This window comes from Phymastichus coffea, unplaced genomic scaffold (assembly GCF_024137745.1).
Source record: "Phymastichus coffea isolate CEN01 unplaced genomic scaffold, Cenicafe_Pcof_1.1 PCOF00011, whole genome shotgun sequence".
Classification (NCBI taxonomy): domain Eukaryota; kingdom Metazoa; phylum Arthropoda; class Insecta; order Hymenoptera; family Eulophidae; genus Phymastichus; species Phymastichus coffea.
This window is the reverse complement of record NW_026706822.1, coordinates 4,918,733-4,946,385: the sequence shown is the minus strand read 5'-3', so window position 1 is coordinate 4,946,385 and position 27,653 is coordinate 4,918,733. Positions and strand designations below refer to the sequence as shown.

The following is a 27,653-nucleotide window of genomic DNA, read 5'->3' as shown; positions in this document are numbered from 1 at the left end:
AGCACTAATTGTATGCGCTATTAAACTAACTGTAAGGTTTGTAAATGTACTTAAATTTCTAATTCGATATACTTATAAAATCAATCCGTAAAAATATATAAACAGATGTTTGTTATATAATTAAATAATTTCTGTTATAAAAGTATATAATTTAGTAGTATATATCGTTTTGTCGGATATATTTTAATATATGAACAGATTTCTTGTTGATTTTAAATATCTTATTTCACGGGAATCAAATAGGAAGATATTTAGAATCAGTACTTACATTGTACATTGGTATTGATAGGATTCTTGCTTTCAACACTTAGATTCTTTTGTTCCATCGACGTTGTATTTTGCTGTATAATAACTTGTGGAAAAATATCAATTGGACTTCTTTGATCCGTAGATACTGCCGGCTCAATAATATTCAAAGGTGTATTACTGCGGTATGACTTCAGTTCATTAGGATTTTGTATTTCCTGCAAAGGGTACTATGATTGCAAAATTTTCTATTATTCAAAACATTATTGAAAAGATTAAATATGAAATATAATTAACGAAATTTTGTAATGGGACGAGGGTTATTTCTTGTCGTTACCCGATCTTGAAGATAGAGTTGGATGTATGAAATAAATATAATTAGAATAACAATCAATCTTACGCACTTCAGCAATTGGGAACGAGGTAGAGCAAGATGGTGTGTGCACGCGCGACTGCCGTCTCAGCTTGAATCATGGGTTTTCACGCCGACTGTTTGTACTCGAAGTCCAGACCGCGCTGGATATATATGGTGCATATTTCACCTAATCGTTTTCATGTAATTGTTTTGATGAATATATTTCTAAACGCGGCTTGCAAAAGCTGATAAATATCCTCCAAGCCATGAGAATGTGGCGAGCGTCAGTGCTAATCAAAGACACGATTGAGTTTGTCTCACAAGACCTCACGTGTGACATGTCCGAGGCTGTGATTCGTCATCTTTGACGGATAAAGAAAATTGGGTATAGCCTATATTATGGGAAGTTCTAGTGTAAAGACACAAATCAGAGTTCCGATATACCACGTATTTTGCAGAAGAGTTTTCTCTTGCTAACTAACGATAATTACTAGTGAAAAATGACTACTATTTATAAAAAAATTCGAGAATCCGTTATCTCTAATATTTTTCAAATGGTGGACATTCATCATTTATCTCCAAAGCCTTTTTATGGTAACTCCGACACTATTTCAGATATTTTTTACAGTAGTTTTAACAAAGCCATTTTCAAATAAACACATTAAAGTATCTTTTAGAGTCCACATCAATAATTTTAACTTTTATCTTAATCTCTATTCATAGCTTTGAAAATTGTCTCCTGATTTTGCAAAAAATGCACACATCGCTATTAGGCAGTAAAAATCAATTACAATCAATAGTAACTCCAATTCTGATGAAATAAATGAAAATTTCAGGTCAAAAACTGTCGACTAGCATCTATATGTAATGGTTTTTAACGATTCATAGATATTTTTTAGATGTAAATAAAAAATTATATATCGCGACAAAAATTCATTTACATCTCCGAAGCCTTAATATTTCTCATGCGCATGCACATTACAAATGCATTAATAAGATAATTTGCGAGAGTATTTATTACTCTTTCATATTGATATGTCATAGTTAATACTAATATTTTCGATATATTTACTTTGAAATAAAATGTTAAATTAATTTCCAAAGTTTTTTTTTCGAAATTAAATTTATTATCTTAATGTGGATTTTGTTACAAAATTAGGATGTTCATAAGAATATTGAAACTGATTTAAATTTAAAAGAAGTATTTAGGAGGATTATAAAAATAAAAAAATTAAGTTTATACTAAGTTTTAATTTCGATTTATTCATAATAATTTCACTAACAATAAGTACAATATATTATAAAACTAAACTGAAACAAAATAACTTAAAAATATACAATTAAATACAACAATCTACAGTTTTATTCAATAATAAATATAATTTTAATAGTAAATATAATTTTAAATATTGATAATTACTTATCCATATAATTTACATTCAACGATAACAGACTAGGTATTTCTATGAATATATTTCTATATAATTTACTTATATTTAACATTTTTTATAATAGATTTAGCTTTCTTTATAGGTTTTTTATAGATTCTCAATTGTAGAAATTTTACGCTTTCTGATTGCAAGTGTCATGCGAACTAATAATAAAATAATATAGTTATCTCCTGTAGCTATAAGAACATATGTCATATACGTGTATTCGTTGCACACGCGGACCGATCGAAGTAGAAGATATAAGATAGGCCGAAACAAACAAACTGTACGTGGTAAATACATGCTAGACCAGAAATAAAATAGAACATAGATAGCTGCAAACCTAAATAAACAATTAAGCTATATGAATCTCTCGGTTCCCAGGATATACTTGTTCCTGAAGGAAGTGGTAGGGACTTATCTTAAGTTTGTGAGCCCCCGAGAGGGACAAGCGCATTCAGTCCTGTACACGATCTCGCCTTGTGAAGACATCTCTCTGGAGCTCTGTCACTTTATAATAAAAATTATTATTATATAACTGCCGACTTCGACGCCTAGATTCCTGCAAGTACCCACACGCGCCTTATAACTCAACCATCGCTACCGCAGCGTGTAAAACTAGCCGTTTACTAGCCGTAAAACCAATCATCAAAATTGGATGACAGCAAGCGAAGTTCTTCTAAGTATTAATGATTGCAATTGTCATTGATGCAACAAATGTTACAGTTCATTTCATTGAATTTAATAATATTTTCGTCAGTTTTGGACCAGTTAATCTGATACACCTTATCGTGCCAGAGAAGATTAAGAGATCTTTGCGTAGTTCTTCATCAACTATACTTACGAGGTCTGTCCCAAAAATATCTGACCTACGTTCATATCTTCGCGTAGAGAGACTCAGACGATCTCTGAAAGGTACGAACGTCACCAGCAACTCCTAACCTACCCTACAGTAGCCTGAGGTACCGATGAAACGCCTTAGTTCCCGGTCAACGTGTATTTATTTACAACATTTTTTTGCTTTCGTCACTATTCGTTTATTATTAAAAATAGTAGAACAAATCTAACAGCGAATTTGAATAAAATTTTACTTTAATCTCGGTAAAATTTGTGCAGGATCGCAAAGCGTTCATGGAAATGCAAAAAGGCGAAAATGTTAAATGACCGAGCTGACACATACACATGATCATGCCAGCACATATAAAGATCCAGAAAACTAATACTACACCGCTCTTACATCAAACATACACTTTCTCTCAACGGTCAGAGTCGCCTAGCTGCTTAAACCACAGCTGCAAGCGGGAAATACGAGCAGCCAATAATCAACTGTCGGCGGTTGCTCGTAGATGATGAACGACGCCCTGAACGCCACACTGATACTCGGTGGGACTATTCCCGTTCATACACACACGCGCACACTAGAAATACGCGACTGGAGCGACGACCGAGAGCTTCAGTAGGCAAAACTCAGCATCAGCACTGAGAGCGAAGCGCACATGGACCAGGGGCGACGGACATTTTGATGAGCCACAACAAGTAGATAGACTAGAGAGGGAGAGGGAGTATGAGCTAGAGAGAGAAAGAGAGTGACTAGAGAAGACAGCGAAAGACTAAAGACGAGCGCATATAACCGACCAACATCTTTTGAATTATTTGTATTCGCATTCGAAGTGATGTATATAAATGTTACCTGACACCTACTGACGAGCGAAAAATGATTGCAAGAAGTTTATTGTGAATTTCAATTCGACTGCGAGGGCGCTGGGTAATAAGTTAGAATAACAATTGTAAGAAAAGGATGACTTAAATTAAAGAGTAATATGTAAAATAGATTTGTAATACTGCAGAAAAGAAAAATGCGACTCGAATAATGCGAAAATAAATGTAGGCGATTTATTTTCGGTATACGTCTGATAAAGCGACCAGTAACTAAATGGATATTACGGACCGATTTGAACTAACAGATTCAAAATTCTGACTAATTGCACCACTGACGGCACTTACTGATTGGACCAATAGATGAATACGGAGAAAAATTAGATTTCCGTCTGCATCGGATGTTAGCGCTGAGTAAGTGTAAATTCCTCATATTAATTAATGCTTATCAACTTAGTAAGGGGGTAAAAGAGAGTGAAAAATCGAGACGACGAGGATATTCGAAGGGCGCTACCGATATCCGAATTTTCATATCAACCAATAATGGGGTTTCTTCTCGGAATAAAGAGGAGAAAGACATTTTCGTTCGTGGAAAGCCGTCGCTCGTCCATTTTACCACTGGTTGTAGCCTTAGCCGCGCGCAGTCATTAGACCCTTATAAAGACTTTGTGATTTTGCATGAGAACTAAGCAACTTCGAAGTTAGTGAGTAAAATGCCGTTCGTTTAAGTGATAATCAAGTGTTACCAAGCGTGATATTCCTCACATTATTCATTCGGCCGGAGCACGTGGATCCGTCACCGACATACCATGTATATGATCATTTCGACCAAATCGTGCTGACTACCGCCATTTTCTGACCAACTTAAGTAGATGATTTTGGTCTGTTGTTAGAAATAAAGAAGTAAATTATGAAATTGATGTCATCAATTTACTGTTGCCTTACTAATCGGAAATCTCCTGCATGCTAACCTGATTTATTTTTAGCCGTGGTAGAAATTTACAGGTGAAGCGTTCCGAGTTTTTAACACGTTTTCGCTCTTATAGTGACATAGCCGCTTGCATGTCATTATCCGCTCGTACTCTGACCCGGAAAGAAGGACGTGTTAACCAAGCTGACTGATTGCGACCACGTAGGAGCAAGGTGTATTGCAATAGAGGAATAATACGAAGATATCCGACCGGTAGCAGTGAAGATGCTCGTATACGCATACACTGCACAGATACACGATGCGCAGTAATTTCGCTTTTTTCCGACTCGAATCCCCGACGTTCGCCGATTTCAGGAACGGTGGTCTGGCGCCTTCAATCAAGTCGGGGAAACAAATCGCTAATGGCCATTGAGGGGCAAATTAGCGTGTACGTCTTGAAACGAATAAATTTTCCTCCACAGAGTTTAGAGTTTTTGTCATGCTTGTGAACATGTCGCAAAAATACAGATTTATTTTGATATTGTTTTTTTACAAAATAAACATTTAAAATTTTAATTTTTCTCATGGGTCTTCATATGTATTTTCATACTATATTTTTTCAGAACTATTCCACATGTACAGCATACTGTTAATTTATTATGTACGTGTATTTTCCCCGTTCTTGTGCTCTAATAAAAACGAATCATTTGCACATCGCTTGGAACAAATAGAACATCTCCTATATAGAGTTTCGCTTTTTCTATAATGTACATACCTTTATAGTACTCTATAAAACTTTCTTTCTTAAATTAATATTTGATCATACTACCTACAAGTGTGACATTTTTCTATGTTGTATAATTTTTATTCATTAATTTATATTGTATGAGATTTTGTGACAAAATATTTATATGTAATATGTTTATGAATAACCTTTAAACATTATATGAATACTATATGAAAATCAATTCAATATATATATTTATATATATATATATATATATATATAGTAACGATGAACGTTACATCCGCGCATTCGTTTCGTAAGGGTGATTGCCCGCGAGGGGCAGCACCTACCAACCCGCCAGTTTTTAGTTGACAAAGAAACATCTATTCAAGACAACGCAAGACAGACGTTGAATTTTTGAACAAGCTACACGAAGACGAGAGTCCAAGAGGCAAACCTGAGAGAGAGAGAAAGAGAAAGAGAGAGAGAGGACTCCAGTGGATCGTCCACACCCCCCCCCGCCAGAAATAGCCGACTACACCGATGACTGACAATAACTTGAGTATCACGCGCGAACAAGAGCAGAATCCGGGAGGTAGCTGGCCAGCTCCGCGCAATATGTTAAAGATTAAATTGCCGGTCGATCTCATGTAAGACCATAAAGCGAGTAGAAGTAATCGTACGCCTATCGCAAATCTAATGTAGACGAACAATTGTTGTGTGGGCGAGGCAGCGAACAAAATGGCGGCTCTCTAAAGCTGCCTAACAAAAATAACGACAGTAACCAACGGAGTCGTCGCTCGGAGGAAAGGGTATACGCTGTAGGTAAGGTCGCGGTATAAGGATTGACGCAAAGAAAGTGTTTCTGATGGGGGCAATTATTAAAAAGCACACAGTGCGTCGCTAAAGCGTACGCCGTCATGTGAAGACACGGCAACGCTCGCGCAACTCGTGCTTCTCCGTATACATGCAACAAGCCGCAAACCTGTACACGGTGTAGCCCACCAACCATCTTACCCCGTTATAATATGAAAGTTAACCTGAAAAAGTGCGAACTTTTTAAGAGGCAAACAGAGTACCTAGGTCATATTATATCTTAGGAGGGTATAAGTATGGACCCCAAGAAAGTTTCTGCTGTCTTAGAATGGCCAATTCCTAAGACAAAGAAACAGATTAGGAGTTTTATTGGATTCGCTTTATATTCAAGAAGATTCGTCCGAAAGTTTTCTGACATAGTCAAACCTCTTTATAAATTAACTGAGAAAAACATTCCATTTGTTTGGACTTGAGAAAGTCAAAAAGCATTTGATAAGTTAAAGCAGGCCTTGACATCCCCTCCTAGGAGGGTGGTCCGATAAGTACTTAGCCTACAAAAGAAAAACGAAAATTTTGGAAAAGTGGCGTTTTATTTTTCTACATAGTCTCATTTCAGTTCGATACACTTGGCCCAGCGATGCTCCAACTTCTTTAATCCGTCTGAAAAATTCCGCGAGGTCTGAAAAGTAGGCTTCCGTGGCAGTGATTACCTCTTCATTCGACTCAAATTTCTGCCCAGCGAGTGACTTTTACAAGTTTGGAAACAAAAAGAAGTCGCACGGGGCTAAATCTGGAGAATACGATGGATGGGGCAGCAGTTCGTAGCCTAATTCGACCAATTTGGCCATGGCGACGGCGGAGGTGTGAGCCGGTGCGTTGTCATGGTGGAAGAGCACTTTTTTCTTCGCCAAATGGGGCCGTTTTTTCTGCAATTCGACGTCGAATCGGCCCAATATTTTGGCATAGTACAGCCCGGTGACCGTTTTGCCCCTCTTCAGATAGTCGATGTAAATCACACCTTGTGAATCCCAGAAAACGGCGGCCATCACCTTTCCGGCCGATGGGGTAGTCTTCGCATTCTTCGAAGCACTTTCGCCGGGTAAAGTCCACTGTTTCGACTGTTCCTTGGTCTCTGGTGTATACCAGTGGATCCATGTTTCGTCGACTGTTACGAAACGATGCAGAAACTCCTTCGGATTGCGCTTGTTGTCCGGAGTGAGCAAATGCGGCACCCATCGCGCCGACAGCTTTCACATGCCCAAAATTTTATGCAGGACATGACCCACGCGGTCTTTTAAGATGCCTACGATCTTAGCAATCTCACGCACCTTCAATCGTCGATCTGCCAATACGAGATCGTGAATTTTTTTCACGTTATCCTCCGTGGTAGCCGTTTTCGGAGCACCTCGACGTGGCTCTTCAAAAATCGACGTGCGACCACGTTGAAACTCGTTAAACCAACTTTTGACGGTCGCCATCGAAGGAGAAGAGTCACCGTACACAGCATCAAAGTGCTTTTTGATTTCGCTGCGCGATTTCCTTTCCAAAAACAAGAATCGAATCACCGACCGATACTGCTTTTTATCCATTTTTCAAAAATCAACGGACACACTTGCTTTCACACGCTCTCAAAAATAAACTACAACTCTGATCCGGATGAAATCTTGACAGTAACCATCGAGAAGGTTGTACTACGTGATAGAATATTTCTTTTGCGAGAGTGGCGCCATCAGGCGGTGAGGCTAAGTACTTATCGGACCACCTTTATCTAAGGCTGAGAGCAATTACTGCGTCACTAGAAGAGAACTTTTAGCGGATATAGATTCTTCTGAATATTTCTCCCATTATCTTATTGGTAAGAAATTTTCAATTCGTACAGATCATTCAGCTCTTAAATGGCTAATCTCTTTTCGGGAACTTAGATGGTCAGTTAGCTAGACGGTTAGGAAAATTAAGTAAATTTAGTTTTGAGGTTATTCATAGGAAAGGATCTTCTCATAGTAATGCAGATGGACTTTCACGTCGTCCCTGTGATGAATCTTTTTGTAGATATTGCTCAAAAATTGAAAACAACTATGCTGTTAAAAAGGTAGTCGGTCGAATCTGTCTTCTTGAGAATAATCCAATTGATTGGAAAATAGAACAAAGAAAATATGAGGACATTAGTGTCCTACTTAAATTCAAAAGGGAATATAAACGCCCTGATAGACGTATTGTTTCATCAAAAAGTCCTTCGTTTAAATTTTATATTCTTCAATGGGATTCTCTCTTTGTTCGTAATGATCTTCTTTTTAGACGTTAGGAATCACATGATTTGAAAACATGTGTGTGACAATTAATTGTTCCAAAGAGTAGGATCAATGAAGTGCTCAACGAAGCTCACGATTCTTCTACTAGTGGCCATTTTGGTATAAACAAGACTCTGGACAAGGTTCGACGTCATTTTTACTGGAATTCCTGTAAAAGAGATGTTGAAAATTGGTGTAACAGTCGTGATCTTTCTATTGCTAAAAAGGAACCACCAGGAAGAGGTAAAAGTGCCTTACAGATTTATAATGTTGGAGCTTCATTTGAAACACTTCAAATTGATATTTTAGGTAAATTACCTCCTTATTCATCGGGTAATAGGTATTTAATGGTTATAGTTGATTGTTTTACAAGATGGCCTGAAGTAATTCCTCTAAAAAATATTCAAGCCAAGACAATCACTCGGGCGTTAGTCTCCCAAATCATTTCCCGTCATGGAGATCCCTTAGAAATCTATATAGATTAGGGTAGGAATTTTGAATCAACTTTGTTCAAAGAATTAACGGTTTTATTGGGTATCCATAAAACTAGAACTACACCTTTACACTCACAATCTAATGGTCAAGTCAAGCATATTAATAGAACAATTCTGCAGTAGCTATCGTTGTTCGTTTCAGAAAATCAACGGAATTGGACTGAACTTATTCCACTCTTTCTTCTGGCGTTTCGTTCTTCACGAAATGAGACAACGGGGATGAGTCCTGCGGAGATGTACCTTGGACAAGATCTTCGATTGTCCATTGAGTTACTCCAAGGATGTTCATCCAGCGTTGTTCCCGAAACTCCCTCCAATTATGTCACAAGAATTCGTCATCAATTATACCAAATTCATGATGTTGCTCGAAGAAAAATGAATTTACAATCCAACCGTACCAAGATGACCTATGATAAGTCTTATGTTTTCAAGTCATTTCAAGTCAAAGAAAAAATTTGGTTCTTCAATCCGAAGAGAATACTTGAAAAGACCCCGAAGTTGCAATCCAATTGGGAAGGTCCAGATGAAGTTATTCGAAAAATTAACGACGTTATTTATTGTACAAGACAATCCCCTAGACATAAGAATAAAATTGTACATAGTGATAAACTTGCGAAATACGTTGACCGTTGTTAATTGGAGAACTGTTCTGCTTGAGTTTTTGGTGCTGTGGTTTTCCCCAACCTGTGGACAAATGCCAGAACAGGAACTTGGGTTGGACCACTTAGCGCCAACTCCCAACCAAGTTCAATCTCTTTATGTTCCCCATAATACTCATTTCGAAATTTCCTGACGTTCAAGAAACGGGTCTTTTGTTTTCTGGAATGATGATTGGCTTGGGGCCTAGAGTCGTCATTGGAAGACTGAAGATCTACCTGCTTGAAGTCAAGAGAGAAGATTCAAGAATCAAGAGACGGGTCCCAGTTTTCTTCTGGAATGTTGGTTAGGCTGTGCTCGAAGATTTGGTATCTTGGGCAATCTTGGAGCCTTCATTGGTTGAAGATGGATTAACCCGCTTGGTTCAAGATTTTCTTATTGTAGAGGACGACAATTTTTTTCAAAGGAGGGGGTACGAATGTGATTTATAATATCTAATTCATACGTTTGTATCTACGGCAACGTCAGAATAAATATTTTTGTTGTTGTTTAGTTAGTTGACGCCTGAGCGTCAAATTGGAAGCATCACGTTTGCATTTCAATAAAGTTCTAGTTTGTGTTAGTTGCGTATTTTTATTGATTATACGTATATTATATATATATATATTATATATATTATATTATATATATATATTTTGTTTATATATATGTATATTTATATAGAATATAAAACAGATAAACAAAGTATTCTATATATATATATATATATATTTATATAGAATATAAAACAGATAAACAAAGTATTCAATCAATATATATATATATATATATATATATTGATTGAATACTTTGTTTATCTGTTTTATATTCTAAAATATCCTGGAGTTCGGTAAATAAGTAGAAAATATAATAATAACAAAAAGTGTAAAAAAGACTTTCACTAAATAAATATCAAATAAACGATTAATAAATTTGTTTTTGTTTTTGGTATATTGATTTAGATGCTATGATACATATATACATATATATAATATGTATGTGTCTGTACTCCATTACATTAATATTAGTTAACTACAAATGAAAGTTTTAAATAGTAAATTAATTGAGTAAATGTCAAGTAATCATATTCGTAGTTCAATTCCATATGAATTTATATATATATATATATATATGTATAGTATATCATTTAGTTTTACTTATGTTGATATATTAGCCGATACAGTAATTTTAATTAGTTACGACTATATTAATTTTAGCTTTTTAATTTGATTTCTACAATTTTATTATTTAATTTAATATTATTTCTATTTTGGTACCAACTACTCCTTGAATAACATCTACCACGGTTAACATCTGTGAAACACAACTATACAAAACTATACTGCAACATAATATGAAAAAATATTTACTTGATGCTTCACACATACTTGAACTGCTTTCAGTAACCTTTGCAACTTGTACTTCGGAACTTAATTCATTATCTATTTGTGTACATTTATCAGCTATTTTGATTATTTTGATCATATTAGTTTATATTTGGAAATTTGTAACAAAATTACTAAATACATAATTGACTCCTTTATCCGCTACCTATACCGCTTGTAAGTATCTATATGTACTTCAGAATTAATTTCTCTGACAATTCTTTAACGTATAATTTTTTTTGTAACTGTACGAACAGAAGGCCTAAGGCCTAGCAATTATTTGTTACTATTCCATTTTTAATGTTATAATGAAATTTTTTTATTGTAATTTGGTTTGTTATTGTAATAGTTTGGTTTCTCAACATGGAAACTTACAGACATAACCACGTTAAATAAGATTTCTATTATGATTGGCAATATTCATGTACACACTTCTAGCGGTAATTGTCCTAATTATATCAGATAACTTTACGTTATTGATTTACGAATATATTTTGATTTTTAATTCTTGCCTCCCTGTGTTTCTGCAGTAGAGTAAAAATTAAAAATTTAGTTTTTTGTTCTATAACAGTAAATCAAATTTTTGTTACGTAGGTGTATTATATGCTTATGAATTAGTTTTCACGAATGATTGATTAAGAAAGGTAAAATTATAATTTGTTTATAAAAGATTTCAAAATTATATCTCTGAATCAAACCTTTTAAGCAAAGCATCTCTTTGTTATGTATGGATTTTTTAAAAGAATATTTATAACTTTTTTAAAATATTGGGCTCATCGTTTAGCTTATCGACAGATCGGTAATTTTTGTCCTTTATGGTATGGTGGGAGAGTAACGCAACAATTTTTTTTCACATGCAACTGTTATGGCAGAATAAAATAATATAAATTATTTTAGAAACAATAAAAAACAAAATTGAGAATTGAGTGTTATCAGGGTTTATTAGATCATGTTCTGGGTAGTGCAGCTAATAATTATATAACTTTCAAAGAAAAATTAGGCTATATTTTTATAGTATCTACTGTAACGGGGTTGCTTATCGTTTAATTATTTTTATTAAGACGATCGCGTAAATACGCTCGCAATCACCTATATCAAATAAGAAAGTCGGAGAGCAAGAGGGAACGGGTGTCAGTCAACCAACAAATCTACAAATCTGCAGGAGTGGAATCAATACGGAATAAACGCGTCGAAAGTACTTGTTAACATCACGAACAAAAACTCTTTATTATCTTTCAAATGCTACACTAGAATTGGCCCGCGTGTGTATGTTTACATCGGCGCTCGCTCGACAACAACATGCAGTGTCGGGACGCTCGCTGCTCTTTGTCCGTAGAGCTATTACATGCACGCTTCGCATCGAATGCGGAAAATCGGTTATCACGCATGCAATCGCGGTCGCAAGATCAAGCTGGCCAGCTTACCTTTATTTTGCAGACGCACGAAGACGAAGGGAACAATTCGCACTGCGGGAAAGTCTGATTGTTCTTTTTGTCGCGGATCGCGAATTCGCGCGCACGTGGTGTCGCCTTCGATGGCGAAACCTCACACACACACTCTTGATGCCGCAGGTAACAATGCTGCTTTTTCGGCTGGCTCAGGTCTGCACGCCGTGTAGCTCGATGACAATTACTCAGGACTCTGGGGCACGTACGGGCAATTAGGTCGCGAACCTTAACTTTCGTGGCTTCCGTACCGGTAGCTGGATCTCCACTGCCTCGTTTTCAATCACGCGCGTTCCGTCTGCTCGCGTGCCGAATTCCGTTGTTACATTTTTCGTCTACCGGTAAGTGCTGCCCCCGCAGGCAGCTACTAGGTTAGGTAATTAGCGCTTAATTTGACGTTTACCGTCACACTACTTATATTGAAAGCCCTAGATATATGCAATAGCATTATGAAGATGCTATGACAATCATAAGACAAGTAGCGCGTTCGGATTTATTTATCATTTATTTATTTACACAATGACGTGTAACCGAAAATGGAAAAAATAAAAAAAATTAAAAAGACTTTTTTTAATTTCCAAAAGGGACTACTTATAACAATATTCCTAATATAACAGTTAGGTTATTCCATCGTAAATTCAAATCTTTATTGAATATCAGGTGTAAAGATATTTTTGGTAATGTATCTGCTGAAATTTGTAATGTAAAAAGCTTTACAATATTAGAAAATTATATTAACTACATAATTTGACTTAAACAAATCTGATCAATATGCTAGAACATTGAAAATGTAAATATTCCTAAATACTATTCTTTAGAAAATAAAATTTGAGTTAAAAGAAATTTTAACAATAATACAATAGGAAGAATAGGTATATTAGCTATGAAAGATACTGAACGATATCATTTGAAACTTATATTGAATAAAAGAAAAGGGGCTGTGTGACTTGAAGATTTAAGAAATTATGATAACTTTATAATATATATAAAACTTGTAAAGATACAGCTGATGCAATCGAAATCGTTCAAGAAGTTGAACAAATTTTTAAAATGTTCGAAGAAACGTATGATATTATGCTACCTTGTGACAGGGCTACAGCGAGTACGCTGGCCCTGTGAGCGGCACTCTCCTTGCATGAGCACAATGACCGAGCGTGTTTCAAACAACGGCTACATGCTTGTGTCGTTGCAGAAATGGGAGAGAAGAGCGCAACGGTCGATGAGGTGTCGCTGTGAGTACCAGCGAGAGAGGGAGAGCGATATCGGCCGATTTTTGACTGCGCAAGAAGTGGGAGCGCGGCAGCGTGTGGCTTAGAAAAATAGGTGTGAAGAAAAGGCAGTGAGGCATGAGCTCTTAAGCAATTAGGGCCGTCTTATGCATAAGAGGATCAGACTACGATTCCTACAAGCCAACTGATATAGCGAGTGCCCCGCTGTTACGACCGTCAACAAAAGGGAGTTATCTGCAGCTCAACCTAAAGCAGCGCCCATTCCGCGTCACAGAGGCAAAGGCCGTGTTGCGGCCCTTTCTGCAGCAGTGCCCATCATTACCAGGGCGCCGTTCTCAGCCGGACTACGTTTCCGTTGGCGTCGTCTCTCCACCGACGGACCGTCGGTGCCTGGTAGGTCAAACCCTAATATTGTCTCTCTCGCGCCAATTCTCGCGCGGTTGCAGATCCGCGGATTCTAAGCGAACTTTATCGCGTACACTGAGCGATTTCGCTCACGTGATCCCACGAATTTTGGTCGCAAAAAGGGCTGTGCAAGCGCGCTCGCCACGGCGAAGTGAATTTTGTAGCGTGTGTGTATGTAAAAGACGTCAATAAATGGGATCGCCAAGTGTATAACTTTATCATGGTCGATAAATTCATTCATTTAATCTTCTCCCAACTAGAGCGAACGTCAGCCTGTGAAAGTCAGCACGGGCTTTCTTTACCGGGATTGATCCAATTAAAAAATTAGCAGAGCTCAGCCCAGGCGCACGGTGACTGTCTCCTCTCGTAACCTGAACAAGTGAGGTTATATACTTTTAATTTATTTTAATGGAAAATATATCAAAAAATAATCTATAGGAAAAGTATCATATAAATTCGGAGAATATTTCAAAAATCATCGTTAATTTTTTTCATTAAAACATATTAGTACATTACTGCTACGGAAGAAATGACTTTTCGTGATGATAGTTTACCAGAACCTTATGATGAAGTTACAGAAGTTGAAATAGATGACAGAACTTTTCTGTTTGAATGCTCAAAATCTTATAAAATTATGTATAAAAATTTGGATCCTGATCAATCATCAATATTTGATGAAATAGTGCAGAATAAAAATAAATTATCTTTATTGATGGTGCTGGAGGAACCGGTAAAACTTATCCTATATAAAAAAAGGAGATGGACTGGAAAGTGTCGTCTTTTATTCGTAATCTGATTGGCAAAGAGTTGGTTACTCAGTATGATGTATCACGTATACGCATATATGATTATTATGTTGCTGATTAGATTAGGCGCGCGAAATTTGAAAAAATTAGATATTACGTTTCACGATTATGCTAATTATTCATCGTTACTAACCATAAATTTCATTTTATCATCTGTAAAAATCTCAAAATTATTGTCGATATAGTAATAAGTAATAAACAGTAATATAGAATGTTCTAATATGCATTACATCTTTGATATTTCTTCACAGAACGGCTAATTATTCAGGAAAAGAAGTCGTTGAAGTATTGTTAGGTCTTGGTGAATGTCACCGGAACTTCCGAGCTGCTGCTCGGCTCTATACTGAACGTTTTCTTAACCAGCGCCATTCCAATGGCAGGCAAATCAGAAATATGGAAAAACGTTGCCGTATGAATGATCTTCATCAACAGAGAGGTAGAAACAAAAATGTGAACAACAATGATCCAAGACTCGTTGCTGTGTTGGCAATGGTTCATGTGAATCCTCATATCAGTACAAGAAAAATTGAACGTCGATTGGGCGTACCTCGTACTACAGATCATCGGATATTAAGATCCGCGGGTTATCATCCATACCACATCATCCTGCACCAAGAACTCAATGAAAATGATTATTTACTCAGAATGAATTACTGTAAATGGGCTCGATGTAATCGACTGGATGAGGATCCGAATTTTGTTTTGGAACGTTTGTTTTAGCGATGAAGCTACTTTCAAAAGTGACGGCAAACTCAATAGACATACACTGCCGGCCAAAAGTTTGGAAACACTTCGTTCGGATTTCGAAATATGTATTTTTCCAGGAGTTTTGCCTCGAAAAAAGTATTTTTTGCTCATAATGACACAGAATCAAGCCTTTCCAGGTAACTTGAGGGTTAAGGTTTTAGATAAAAGTAGTATGAACTTAGAATTTTTGCCAGTCCGTTTGTTTTCATAATATTGACGATATGAGAGTTTATTATCGATGAGAAATTTATTGTGATGTTCTACTTTTGTTTCCTTTTTTGGCTTTAAACTTTTATCCATATTACTTTGGTTTGTCAGTATTGTTTTTTTATAAGTCTTGTATTTGATTTCCCTCATTTGAGTCAAAACTGTAAGCGTCTTTAAGTTGTCTCGAATATTTTTTTTTATTTAGGAATTTGTAAAAGTTTTGGCTTACATATTTATATTATACGGCTCAGTCATGGGAAAACGTAAAGAAATTCCACTTGAAAAAAGGGGAGCTGTATTGGCATTACATAATGAAGGTATCTCATATCGTGAAATTGCCAAAAAATTGAAAATTTCATTGAAAGGTGTGCATTCAACGATCAAAAGATTTGAAGACACGGGTAATCATCACGATCGTCCTCGAACCGGACGTCCAAAAGTAACTACTTCTCGCGAAGGTAAGCATATAGTGGTTACCAGTAAACGGAATAGACGGTTAACAGCTCCCGAAATATGCGCAGACATCAACAGAAGTCGTGAAAAACCGGTTTCACTAACAACTGTAAAAAGAAGATTAAACGCTGCCGGACTCAAAGGATGTGTTGCAGTGAAAAAACCATTACTACGTAAAGAGAATAAAAAGAAAAGACTACAATGGGCTAAAAGGCATCGAAACTGGACGATGGATCAATGGAAAAATGTGCTCTGGAGTGACGAATCCAAGTATGAAATATTTGGCTCTCGACGTAGAATTTATGTGAGAAGAAGTGCGTCCGAAAAAATGACACCTCAGTGTATAGTGCCTACTGTGAAGCATGGAGGTGGCTCAGTGATGGTGTGGGGATGTTTTTCTGGCCATGGAACCGGAGATTTAGTGAAAATTGATGGAATAATGAGAAAAGAGCAATATAAAAATATTCTCGTTCGTCATGCGATTCCCTCTGGATTAAGAGGACCCGGCCGTGGTTTTGTCTTCCAGCAAGACAACGACCCAAAACATACGTCGATCCTCTGCCGCAGTTATTTAGAGCAAAAAAAAGCTGATGGTGTCTTGGAAAATATGTCATGGCCGCCGCAATCGCCAGACCTCAACCCGATCGAACTTCTGTGGGAAGATCTCGTTCGAAAAATAAGAACATGTTGTCCAACATCCGCTGGAGACTTATGGGAGAAGCTAAGAGAGGCGTGGGCTTCTCTGGAACAGGAAACTTTGGACAAACTTATCGAAAGAATGCCACGGTTGGTGAGAGCAGTCATCAAAAGCAAGGGTGGATTTTTTGATGAAAAAAAAATCTGATATATTAATACCTTTTCTTTATAGACTTTTGTATTTTTCTTTTTATGTCTAGATACACTTTTTCTTGTTGTCTAGATATATTTTTTCTTGTTGTAAAATATACATTTTTTGTTGTTATACTATGTTTCAAACAAGTGAATCAATAAATTTCCTAATTAATTCATGAATACATATTTTTTCAACACTGTTTCCAAACTTTTGGCCGGCAGTGTAATTGTAATTATTGGTTATCTGTCAATCCTCATTGGCATCGTCAAGTGATAAATCAACACCGTTGGAGTCTTAATGTTTGGGTGGGAATATTCAACGGGCATATCATTGGTCCCCATTTTTTTTATGACAATGTCAACAGCCAAGCGTATCTTGATTTTCATATAAAACTATATATATATATTTTTATTTACAACTTATGTTACATTTGGTTTACATCTCCCAATTCACCATTTGTGTCTCGTGTCCAGTCTGTGTAATTGCTAATGTATGTGTGTGTTTTGTGTATAGGTGTACATATGTAGGTGTGTCTGCAAATCTTGTGTCTCTGTCTTCTGCGCCTGTCTGTTCAGCATTTCTTTCCATTTTTCAGTTGCTCAATCTTCTTTCCTCTCTCTCTGTCCAAGATCTTCCTTTTCCACTCTTCTGTTTTTTCTCTTTCTTGCTTATTTTCTTTTCGACTTCTTCCTTTGCTACTTTCTTTTGCCTTTCTTTTGCTTTTGCTCTCTTTCTTGCTAATCGCCACACCTGTCTTCCTCCTTATTAAGGCTTTGACATCTTTTTTTCATTTCCTATTGCTCCCTCTGCCTTTCCTTTCCTCAACCTCACTTATTTTCTTTAGTATCTTATAATTTGTCTTCTTGGTTTCTTTTTTCTTTCTCTTCTTCGATTCTTCTTCTTTTCCATTTCATGCTCCTGCATCCAATACCTGCTTCCTCTCGCTTGTGTAGTTGCTAATACGTGTGTTTTGTGTGTGTGTGCATGTGTATGTTTGCGTGTATGTGCGTGTTTTGTGTGTATGTGTGCGTATGTAGATGTGTCTGCGAGTCTTATGTCTCTGTCTTCTGTATCCGTCTGTCCTTAGGGTCTTGTAATTTCGTCTTCTTATTTTTCTCCCTCTTTCTCCTTTTCGTTTCTTCCTCCTTTCGATTTTAGCTCCATCATCCACGCTATCTTTTCTTTGCTTTCTATTATTATTTTTTCCCATTCTTCCCCTTCATTTTTACATTTTTCTAATTTTTCTACTATGTGCTTCCAATTTTCTTCCACTTTCATACACATTCTGCATCTCTTACTTTCTTCTTTTTCCCAATATCTACTTCCTCTCGTTTCATTACCTAACCTACATCTTTCGCTTATTTGTAGGCCTTTTTTTTCCCTCTCCTTGAATTTTTCCTTTAATCTATACTTTTTCATTTCTTCTTTCATTTCTTTCCACTCGTTTATGTATCTTGACTTTTCTAGCTATTCTTCTAGTTCTTTTTCTTCTTTTTTTCTTTAGCTCTTCTCTTATTTCTTCCCATAACTCTTCTCTCATTTCGTCTCCCTCTTTCTTCTCTTTATATATTTTACTTTTTTCTAGTCTTTCCTCTATCTCCTCTTTCTTACCCTTTTTATCCTTTTCATTTCTTTCCCTTTTCTTTAGTTCTCTCCATGCTTTTTTTTTATTGAGCCATCTCTTTCTTCTCTTATTTTGTTTTCATATCTCAATGCTTTTTCTAATGCTGTTTCTTTCATTTCTTGTCTTCCTTTTTCTCATCGTATTAAGTATCTTGGCGTGTTTCTATCTAATCCCAATACCCACTTTATGTATTTTAGTTGTAATCTCTCTATTTCTTCATATCTCTTTCATCCCCAGATTTCTACTCCATACATAACCACGCCTTTCGCCAGAGCATCGAACAGGTTCATCCTTAGCTCCCAGTTTTCTCTAAATAGCTTTTCTCCTAGCCCCCATAGTCTTCCGAGTCCCGTATTAATTTTCCCTTCTACCTTCTTTATCTGCTTTTTATTTTCGTTATTTCTGCTTATCACATATCCCAAGTAGTTGTACTCTTTAACCATCTCTATCTTCTCACCTTCCCATTCGAATTCTTCTTCCTTCCCCCTTCCTCCTCCTCCTCATCGGCATTTCATCATCTTTGATTTTCCTACATTTAGCTCTAATCCCCTTTCTTTCAGGTATCTTTTTAATTTTTTCAGCATCGCTTTCATTCCACTTTCACTCTTTGCCATCATCACTATATCTGCATATCCTAATGATTATATTTTCTTCCGTCCTATCACTACCCCTCCTTCTTGCACCTGTTTGATCTTGACTTCCAGGTTGGCGAAGGCAAAATTAAATAGCGTGGTGCTCAAAGGGCACCCTTGCCTTACGCCTTTGTAAGTCTCAACTCCCCAATTATTTCTCCAATTTTTACCTTACTCCTAGTTTCTTATATATTTCTTATATTTTTTTCCTGATTATCCCATTTATTCCTTTCTCTTTCATGATTTCCATATTTTCTTCCTTTTTATCTTGTCAAAAGTGGCTTTCATGTCGGCAAAGAATATGTACAGTTTTCCTCCTTTTTCCCTTATTTCCTTCCCTATCATTGTTTTTAATATATATATATAACTTCCATTATTCCTCTTTTCTTCCTGAATCCCATCTGCGTATAGCTTAGCGTTTCTTTTGCATCAGTTACCTTTCCAGCTTTTTCCTCCGTATTTCCGCATATATTTTATATCCCGTATCCATCAGCGTTATTCCTCTGTAGTTTTTTACCTCTTCTTTCCTCCTTTTCTTATATATTGGTACTATTATTCCCTTTCTTCATTCTTCCGGATATCCTTCTCTGTTTCATATTCCGTTTAAGCATTTTGTCATATCTTTTAACAATCCTTCCGTGCCTTCCATCCATGCTTCATTCGCTATACCATCTTCTCCTATCGCCTTTTTCTTTTTCATTTTTCTTATTACCTCTTTTACTTCTCTTACTTTGATCTCTTCACCTTCGTCTCCTTCGCTGTCTTCGGTTTCTTCCCCTTTGCTTTCCTCCTTTTCTTTCTCTCCCAGTTGTCCCTTGAAGTGTTTTAACCACTCTTCTTTTCCTATATTTCCATCTATTCCAATTCTTTTCTTCCTATTGCTATTCACTTTATCCCAGAATTTTCTTCTCGTCGTATCTTTTTTTATTTCTTCTGCCACTCTTTTCCCCTCAGCTTCTTTCGCTTTTCTTATTTCCTCTCTGTATTCTCTCTTTGCTTCTAGGTATTTGCCTCTGTCTTCTTCCCCTTTTCTTATCTTATTTAACTCTGCCATCCTCCTAGCCCTTTTTATCCTAAATTATTCTCTCCACCAGCTTTTTTTCGATCCTTTTTTTTCCTTATCTTCTTTTTTACGACTGCGTTCCTCACTCTATTTTTCATCTCTTTTCATTTTTCTGTTCCCCTTATTGCGTCTATCCATCTCTAATACTCTTATACCTTCTTCGCTCCAGCCGTCTATCATTCTTTCTTCTTCTTCTTTCCTTTCTTCTGTTATTTGGTCTCCCAATTCCACTTCTACTGGTAAGTCGTCCGACTTTACCCTCTCTTTTATTTGAACCCTTTTTATTGCCTCATCCTCTTCCTCGTTACCTATTACTCTATCGTTGACATTCCTCTCGCTCCTATATATGTTATTTCTTCCTCTTCATCTCCTTCTTTTCTCCCATTCGTTATCACTAAGCCCCTTTCACCTAGCCATTTTATCATTTCTTCTCCCTCTGCGTTTAACACTTTATCCTTGGCCTTTATTTCTTCTAGGTTTTCTTCTGTCTCCCATTCTCTCCCTTCATTTCCTGTTCTTGCGTTGAAGTCTCCTCCTACAATTATTGTTTTTCCTCTGTTCTCCTGTATCTCTTCGCTTAGATATTCATAGTGTTTCTTTTTCTCATGTTGCATATACACCGTTGCTATCATGTATTTCCTCCCACCGATTTTTATTGCTCCTGCTATTACCTCACTTGTCCTTTCTTTCTTCCATTCGACTTTACTTATCCCTTTCCTCTCTCTCACCGCCATTATTCCTCCCCCTATTTCTCTCCCCCTTCTTCCTTCCCTTTTTGAGTCTCGCCACTCTATGTTATACTCTTTCAGTTATTTCTTCACCCCAGTTTATTATATCGAATTTCCTAACATATTCCCAGTCGTCTTTCTCCATGCTCCTAATTCCCGCCATGTTTCACAATAGTATCTTTACTGCCTCTCTTCCCTCTCTATCCCTCCCCTCCTTTCTCTCTTTTTTCCATATTGTTTTCGAAACCCTTCCGCCCTTTGCCCTACCATTTTTCCATCTTTCTTTCCGATCATCCCTACCCGCTGTCCCTCCTATTCTTCTCAGATTCATTATCTCCCCTTTCATTTCTAGTTTCTCACTTACTAGTCCTCAGCCTCTCAATTCTTTTCCCATCTTAATCCACCCTCTAAGTACAGACTATAGTGACAGCTATTATATTGTTTATCCTACTTTCTATATCACACACACACACACACACACACACACACACACACACACACACACACACACACACACACACACACACACACACACACACACACACACACACACACACAACTCCGCCACCGCCGGTCCCAAGCCCGGGACACTGCTACTCAAGATGCAGGGAAGGAGGAGGGGGAGGAGTATCAACCTCGTTAAAAAACCAAGGCTCATCTGGCCCGGATGATAGCACCTTGTTAAAGGGTCCTCGTTCAGGGTAACGGACCCCCAAGCTGAAGGTGTGAAGCGACCCGTGCCGATGTAGCCTTGTTGGCTCTCGGGGGTAACAGAGAGTCTCAAACGGAGCCTTAGGAGCACCTGGCGAAACTCCCTCGTAATTAGCCTTACTCCGGCAACCGGGGCTCTGCCGGAGCGGACCGATAGTTCCCTAGGTACTCGTGGGAACAAAATGAGCAATATAACTAAACCAAATGAGAGAGAAGATATGGAGGAGCAAGCACTTGAAGCTGATAAATGCTTCAAGAGCTTAGAAAAGAAGGTCAAACAGCTGGTGCAGTTCATACTGGAGAAAAAGAACCTCCACGCTGAATTAAAGACCATGGCCAGAAGGGCAAACAGTACTATTGATGAGTACGCAAAGCTACGGTCTGCAGGTGGTACGAAGGAAAATGCCGACAAAACGGCAAAAGATGAAGAGACGCAAACGTCCCCCAAACCAGAGAAAAAGCGAAACAAGCGGGACCCAAATTCGCCAATAGAGTCGCCAGTGGTCAAAAAACCGAGGAAAGGGAAGAAGACACCGGCCGACGAAGCAGAAACAACCGAGCAAGAAATAAGGGCGTCGAAACCCGGAACAGACGAGTGGACAGAAGCCAAAAGAAGAGCCACAAAAAAGAAGAAGACTACGGAACAGCATAATGACGATAGAAGAAGAGGAAAAATCACGGAGTCAGAACACCGAAAGACCAGTCGAAGGAAACCTCGCCCAGAAGCCATTAAGATCAAGGCACTGGACGGGACGTCGTATGCCGACATTCTGAGAAAGGTCAAGGCAGCACAAAACATGAAGGAGATAGGAGAACGAGTTACGCGAATACGGCGCACCAGAGCAGGAGAGTTACTCCTTGAACTGGGGAAACCAGGGACGGCGTCTCCAAATATCGAAGAGACAGTTCTGGCTATCCTACAGAAGTCTGCAGAAGTCCACCTGATGACCGATAAGGAAACCCTCAGGATCAAAGACATGGATGAGACAACCACACTGAGGAAGTGATAGAAGCTGTAGCTGCAGTTATCGGACCAGAGGCAGCTGCGAGTAGCAGCATAAAAATCAGAGGACTGTACAACGGCACACAAGCGGCACATATCCAGCTCCCGGTAGCAGCGGCCAGAAAGCTACTTGAAAACGGGAAGCTGAGAATAGGATGGGTGAATTGTAGAGTTCAGCCTTTCACACCGACACAAAGATGCTACCGGTGCCTGGAGAATGGTCACATCGCAAAGGACTGCAAAAGCGATGAAGACCGCTCCAAGCAGTGTTTCAGGTGCAGAAAGGAGGGGCATAAGGCAGCGGACTGCACGGAAGCAAAGACGGAGGGACCTCACGCTAAAAATGACTAAAGTACTCCAAATCAACCTCAACCACTGTGCAGCGGCTCAAGACCTGCTGCACCAGTTGGTAAGGGAGGAAAGGGCCGACATCGTCATAGTTAGCGAAAAGTACCGTGATCTCGATGAGCCGAACTGGGTGAAAGATGCGACTGGTAGGGCGGCTGTCTGGGTATGCGGACACCTACACGTATCGGCAAGAATGATCGATCCAACCTCAAACTTTACGTGGATAGAAGTGGCTGGCATGCGTATATATAGTTGCTATCTCCCACCTAGCGAAGAGATAAGCGAGTTTAAGAAATCCTTGGATGACATTGTTACCAGCGCAATGACATCACGCCTACCGGTAGTCATCGCAGGCGATTTTAATGCATGGGCCGTAAACTGGGGAAGCGCGAGAACAAATGCTCGCGGGCATGCACTTCTAGAGGCGTTTGGAGTATTGGAGCTCGAGGTAGCCAATAGAGGAACGATCCCGACCTATTCCAAGGCGGGGAAATCGTCCATAGTGGATGTTACCTTCATAGATGCCAAACTATTGACAGAGGAGCTCAACTGGAGAGTCAGCGATCGGTACACGGGCAGTGACCATCAAGCCATAACGTACCGGCTCCAGTTGACCAAACCAGCGGTATCCATCAGGACAACGGAAAACAAGAGGAGATGGGCACCAAATACCTTCGACAGAGAGTCATTTCTCTACTCCCTCGAAGGAACATCAGTATCCGGAACCGCGGAGGAAAAGGCGCAGGGTCTCACACGTGCTCTGAAAACTGCATGTGATGCATCCATGGCAGCAAAAAATAACGCAAGAGGTCGACTACCGGTATATTGGTGGAACGAGGACATCGCAAGCCTGAGACATAAATGTCTCACAGCCAGAAGGCGCCATCAAAGAGCACGGAACAAGCCCAACTTCCAGGCTCTGACCGAAAAATATGAGGAGCTGCGATCACTGCTCAAGGTCACCATCAAAGCAGCTAAGAGACAGTGTTGGCGAGACTTCTGCGAGGAAGTAGATAAGGACCCCTGGGGCCGGCCGTATAAAACGGTCATGCGCAAGATCAAGCCCAGGAGTGGCGCACCACCATCTTGCCCATTATTCCTCGACAGAGTAGTGCGACATCTGTTCCCAAGACATCGGGAGAGACCAGAACAAACAGGCCTAATGGAAAGAGACGATGAAACCGAGTTTACAGAAGTAACCCAAGCAGAACTGATAGTAGCCGCGAAGAAAATTCGAACCCGGAAAGCGCCAGGGCCGGATGGGATACCGGGAATTGCGATCAAGACGGCAGCACTGAATGCCCCGGAAATAATTCGCGATACATTTAGTGCGTGCCTGCGAGAAACCAGTTCGGCTTCAGAAAAGGCCGTTCAGCCTTAGGCGCTATTGGTCGAGTTGTGGACCTGGCCAAAGATGCCATTAGCGGAGGATGGAGCGCAAGACGCACGTGCGCTGTGATCGCATTAGACATCCGAAATGCGTTCAACTCGGCAAGATGGGACATCATTATGACAGCCATGGAAGGACTGAGGGTGCCGCTGTATTTTCGTAGAGCCCTATCAAGCTACTTAAGCAACCGAATCCTGCACTATAACACCGACGATGGCACACACTCATACAACATCACGGGAGGAGTGCCGCAGGGATCGGTGCTTGGCCCCTTGCTATGGAACGTCCTATATGACGGTCTAATAAGACAGCAGTTCCCAAGGGGAACAGAGATAATAGCTTTTGCCGATGATGTAGCACTAGTGGTCACGGCAAAGAGCGTTGAGGAAATAGAATATATAGGAAACGCCTCCATCGAGGTCGTGGCCCGATGGCTAAAAGAGCATGGGCTCAGTCTCGCTGCGGAAAAGACGGAAGCGGTGCTCATCTCCCGCACGAAAGCTCGGAAGTATGCCACATTCACGGTGGAAAATAAGCGAGTACATTCGACTGACACGGTGAGGTACCTGGGAGTTATACTAGATGCGCGGCTATCGTTTAAGGAACACCTCTCGAAAACAGGTGTCAAAGCCACTAACGTTGCTAGGGCGTTGGCAGGTATCATGCCAAACGTCGGGGGGCCAAAGCAACCACGCAGAACCCTCCTATCGTCGGTCGTAAGCTCGGTAATTCTCTACGGAGCTCCTATATGGGCAGATGCGCTAAGAAATAATGCAAGCTACGGAGGGACGTGTCGAAGAGCCTGCAGAGCAGCAGCGCTACGAGTTGCCCGTGCATACCGAACTGTATCGGACATTGCAGTTTCGGTAATCGCTGGAATAGCGCCTATCGACCTACTAGCATGCGACAGAGCAGAGATATACCGTGAAGGAGGTCGTAACGAAGAGAACAATGCTGATAGACATGTCCACAGCAAACGGTGGACGCAAAATTTAATGCGAGAATGGCAGACAAAATGGGACAACGCAGTGAAAGGTCGCTGGACTCATCGCATCATCCCGAACATTGACAAGTGGACAGGCAGGCGCCACGGACACCTCACCTTTCAACTGACACAGGTGCTCACCGGTCATGGCTGCTTCGGCAGTTATCTCCAACGCATCGGTGTCTATGCGAGTGCCGAATGCCCAGCCTGTCCAGGCACTGACGAGGACGTAGAACATGTCCTATTTGTGTGTCCCCGCTTCGCTGAAGAACGGATGCATTTCCGCACGGAGTGGAATGATCCAATGAGTCCCGAAGGGCTCGGAGCTTGCCTGCTCGGCTCGCCAGAGGGATGGGAAACGGTAGTGACCTTTGCCACGTCAGTGGTAAACCGGCTGACCGAAGTAAGAAAGGAGGAAGAGAGAAGACGTGACAGGTCTATCATGCATAGATAGAGCGAGGTGCCAGATTATGGGACTAAAAAGCGCTCCTAAACAACCACAGAGTAGTTGGTAGAGCGCGGTCACCCCATCCGATGCAGAGGAACGTAGGATCTGGGGTCGCCTATGTCCATGGGATAACAAGGCGCCAGCCTATCCTAAGGGCTCCCCTGCCTTTGCGGGAGAGTAAAGGACATTGGGTTGAGCCCAGACTCCCTCACCCGATGCAGAGGAACGTAGGTGTCGAGGTGGAGTCTGTCCAGAGGATGACCGGACGATGCCGATAGAAGAAGACGACCGGACGATGCCGTTGGAAGAAGACGTGTAAATCGATGCCGTAAGAAGAAGACGAGGCTAACATAGCCGAAGACGATGAAGATCGAAGAAAACGACACAGCCGAAAGGTAATGAAGAAGACAAGGCTAATATAGCGGAAGCCCCCCCGCGAAGTAACGCCTAGCGGCGGTTCCCGCGGGGGATACAGGCAGGACATAGAGAGATGGGAGTTTAGTGGGTATACCATGCTTAGGGATTCCCACACAGGACGAGCCGGAAGGCCGTTACGTGCATAAAGCATTCTCCAACTCTCTTTAATAAAACACACACACACACACACACACACACACACACACACACACACACACACACACACACACACACACACACACACACACACACACACACACACACACACACACACACACACACACACACACACACACACACACACACACATATAGGTATATATACTTTCTTTCATATACTCTATTTTTTCCTTATTGCCTACTTCTGTTCCTCTTTGCTTCTCGTTTCCTCCTTCTATACTTTCTTTTAGTTTCACGCACTCTTCTTCCAACTAGTTCATCCTCTCTCCCCATTTTTCTTGCAGTTTCTTTTCTCTAAGTTCTGCTTTTTCCCTTTCTTTTTTCGTCTCTTTTTTTCTTTCTTCTCTCTCTCTCTTGTTCTCTCCTAACTTTTCCTATTTCTTTCACCTATCTTTCTTTTCTTCTTTTCCCCTCTGCGTCCATTCTTTCCATTTTTTCCATTATTTCTTTAAACATTTCTATCCATTCTCTCCTTTCTTCCTCCCATGCCTCTCTTAAATCCCTTATATCTGTCTATATCTTTTCCATTATATTTTCTGCATCACGACTTTTTCCCACTGCTATTATTGTGTTATCCAATCCCCCCCCCCCCCATCTCGCTCACCTCACTTTCACTCTTGCATCTTTTTGCCTCTCTCATTTCTCCTCTAATATTCTCCCTCAGCCCCTCCCCGCTCTCTCTCCCCCTCACTACCTTTACTCATTACTTCTTTTCCTCCTCTGGGCCTTTCTTATCCATTCTTCCACCCTTATCTCTTAATTTTTCTGTTGTCACAAATTTTTCCATCACTAACCCGTACGCCTTAATTCGTCTCTCTAATTCTGCTTGTGATTCCACCTTTATTCTTTGTATTACCTTTTCTGTCTCCGCCTTTACTTCTTACCGCCCTGCTTGCCTTTTTCGCTTTCTGATCATCTCTGTTAACCTCAACTTTTCTTTTTTCTTTACTAGAGCATATCAGCGCGCTTCGCGCTCCCAAATTAAATGAATTTCGAAGTCAAAAAACGTAACTTGAAAAAAAATAATAATGGTAGGTGAATTAAAATTTAATTTGTTG

At 39.5% G+C, this 27,653-nt stretch overlaps 1 protein-coding gene across 4 annotated transcripts in view; it reads right to left on the bottom strand.

Moving 5' to 3' along the window:
* LOC131672143 (uncharacterized) overlaps positions 1–27,653 on the bottom strand; it is a 984,265-nt gene that overhangs the window by 471,643 nt on the left and 484,969 nt on the right. For all 4 annotated transcript variants that reach the window (XM_058949194.1, XM_058949184.1, XM_058949166.1 and 1 more), the window contains one exon: positions 269–464. In XM_058949194.1, the coding sequence (XP_058805177.1) occupies positions 269–464 (196 nt within the window). The remainder of the gene's footprint in view (positions 1–268; positions 465–27,653) is intronic.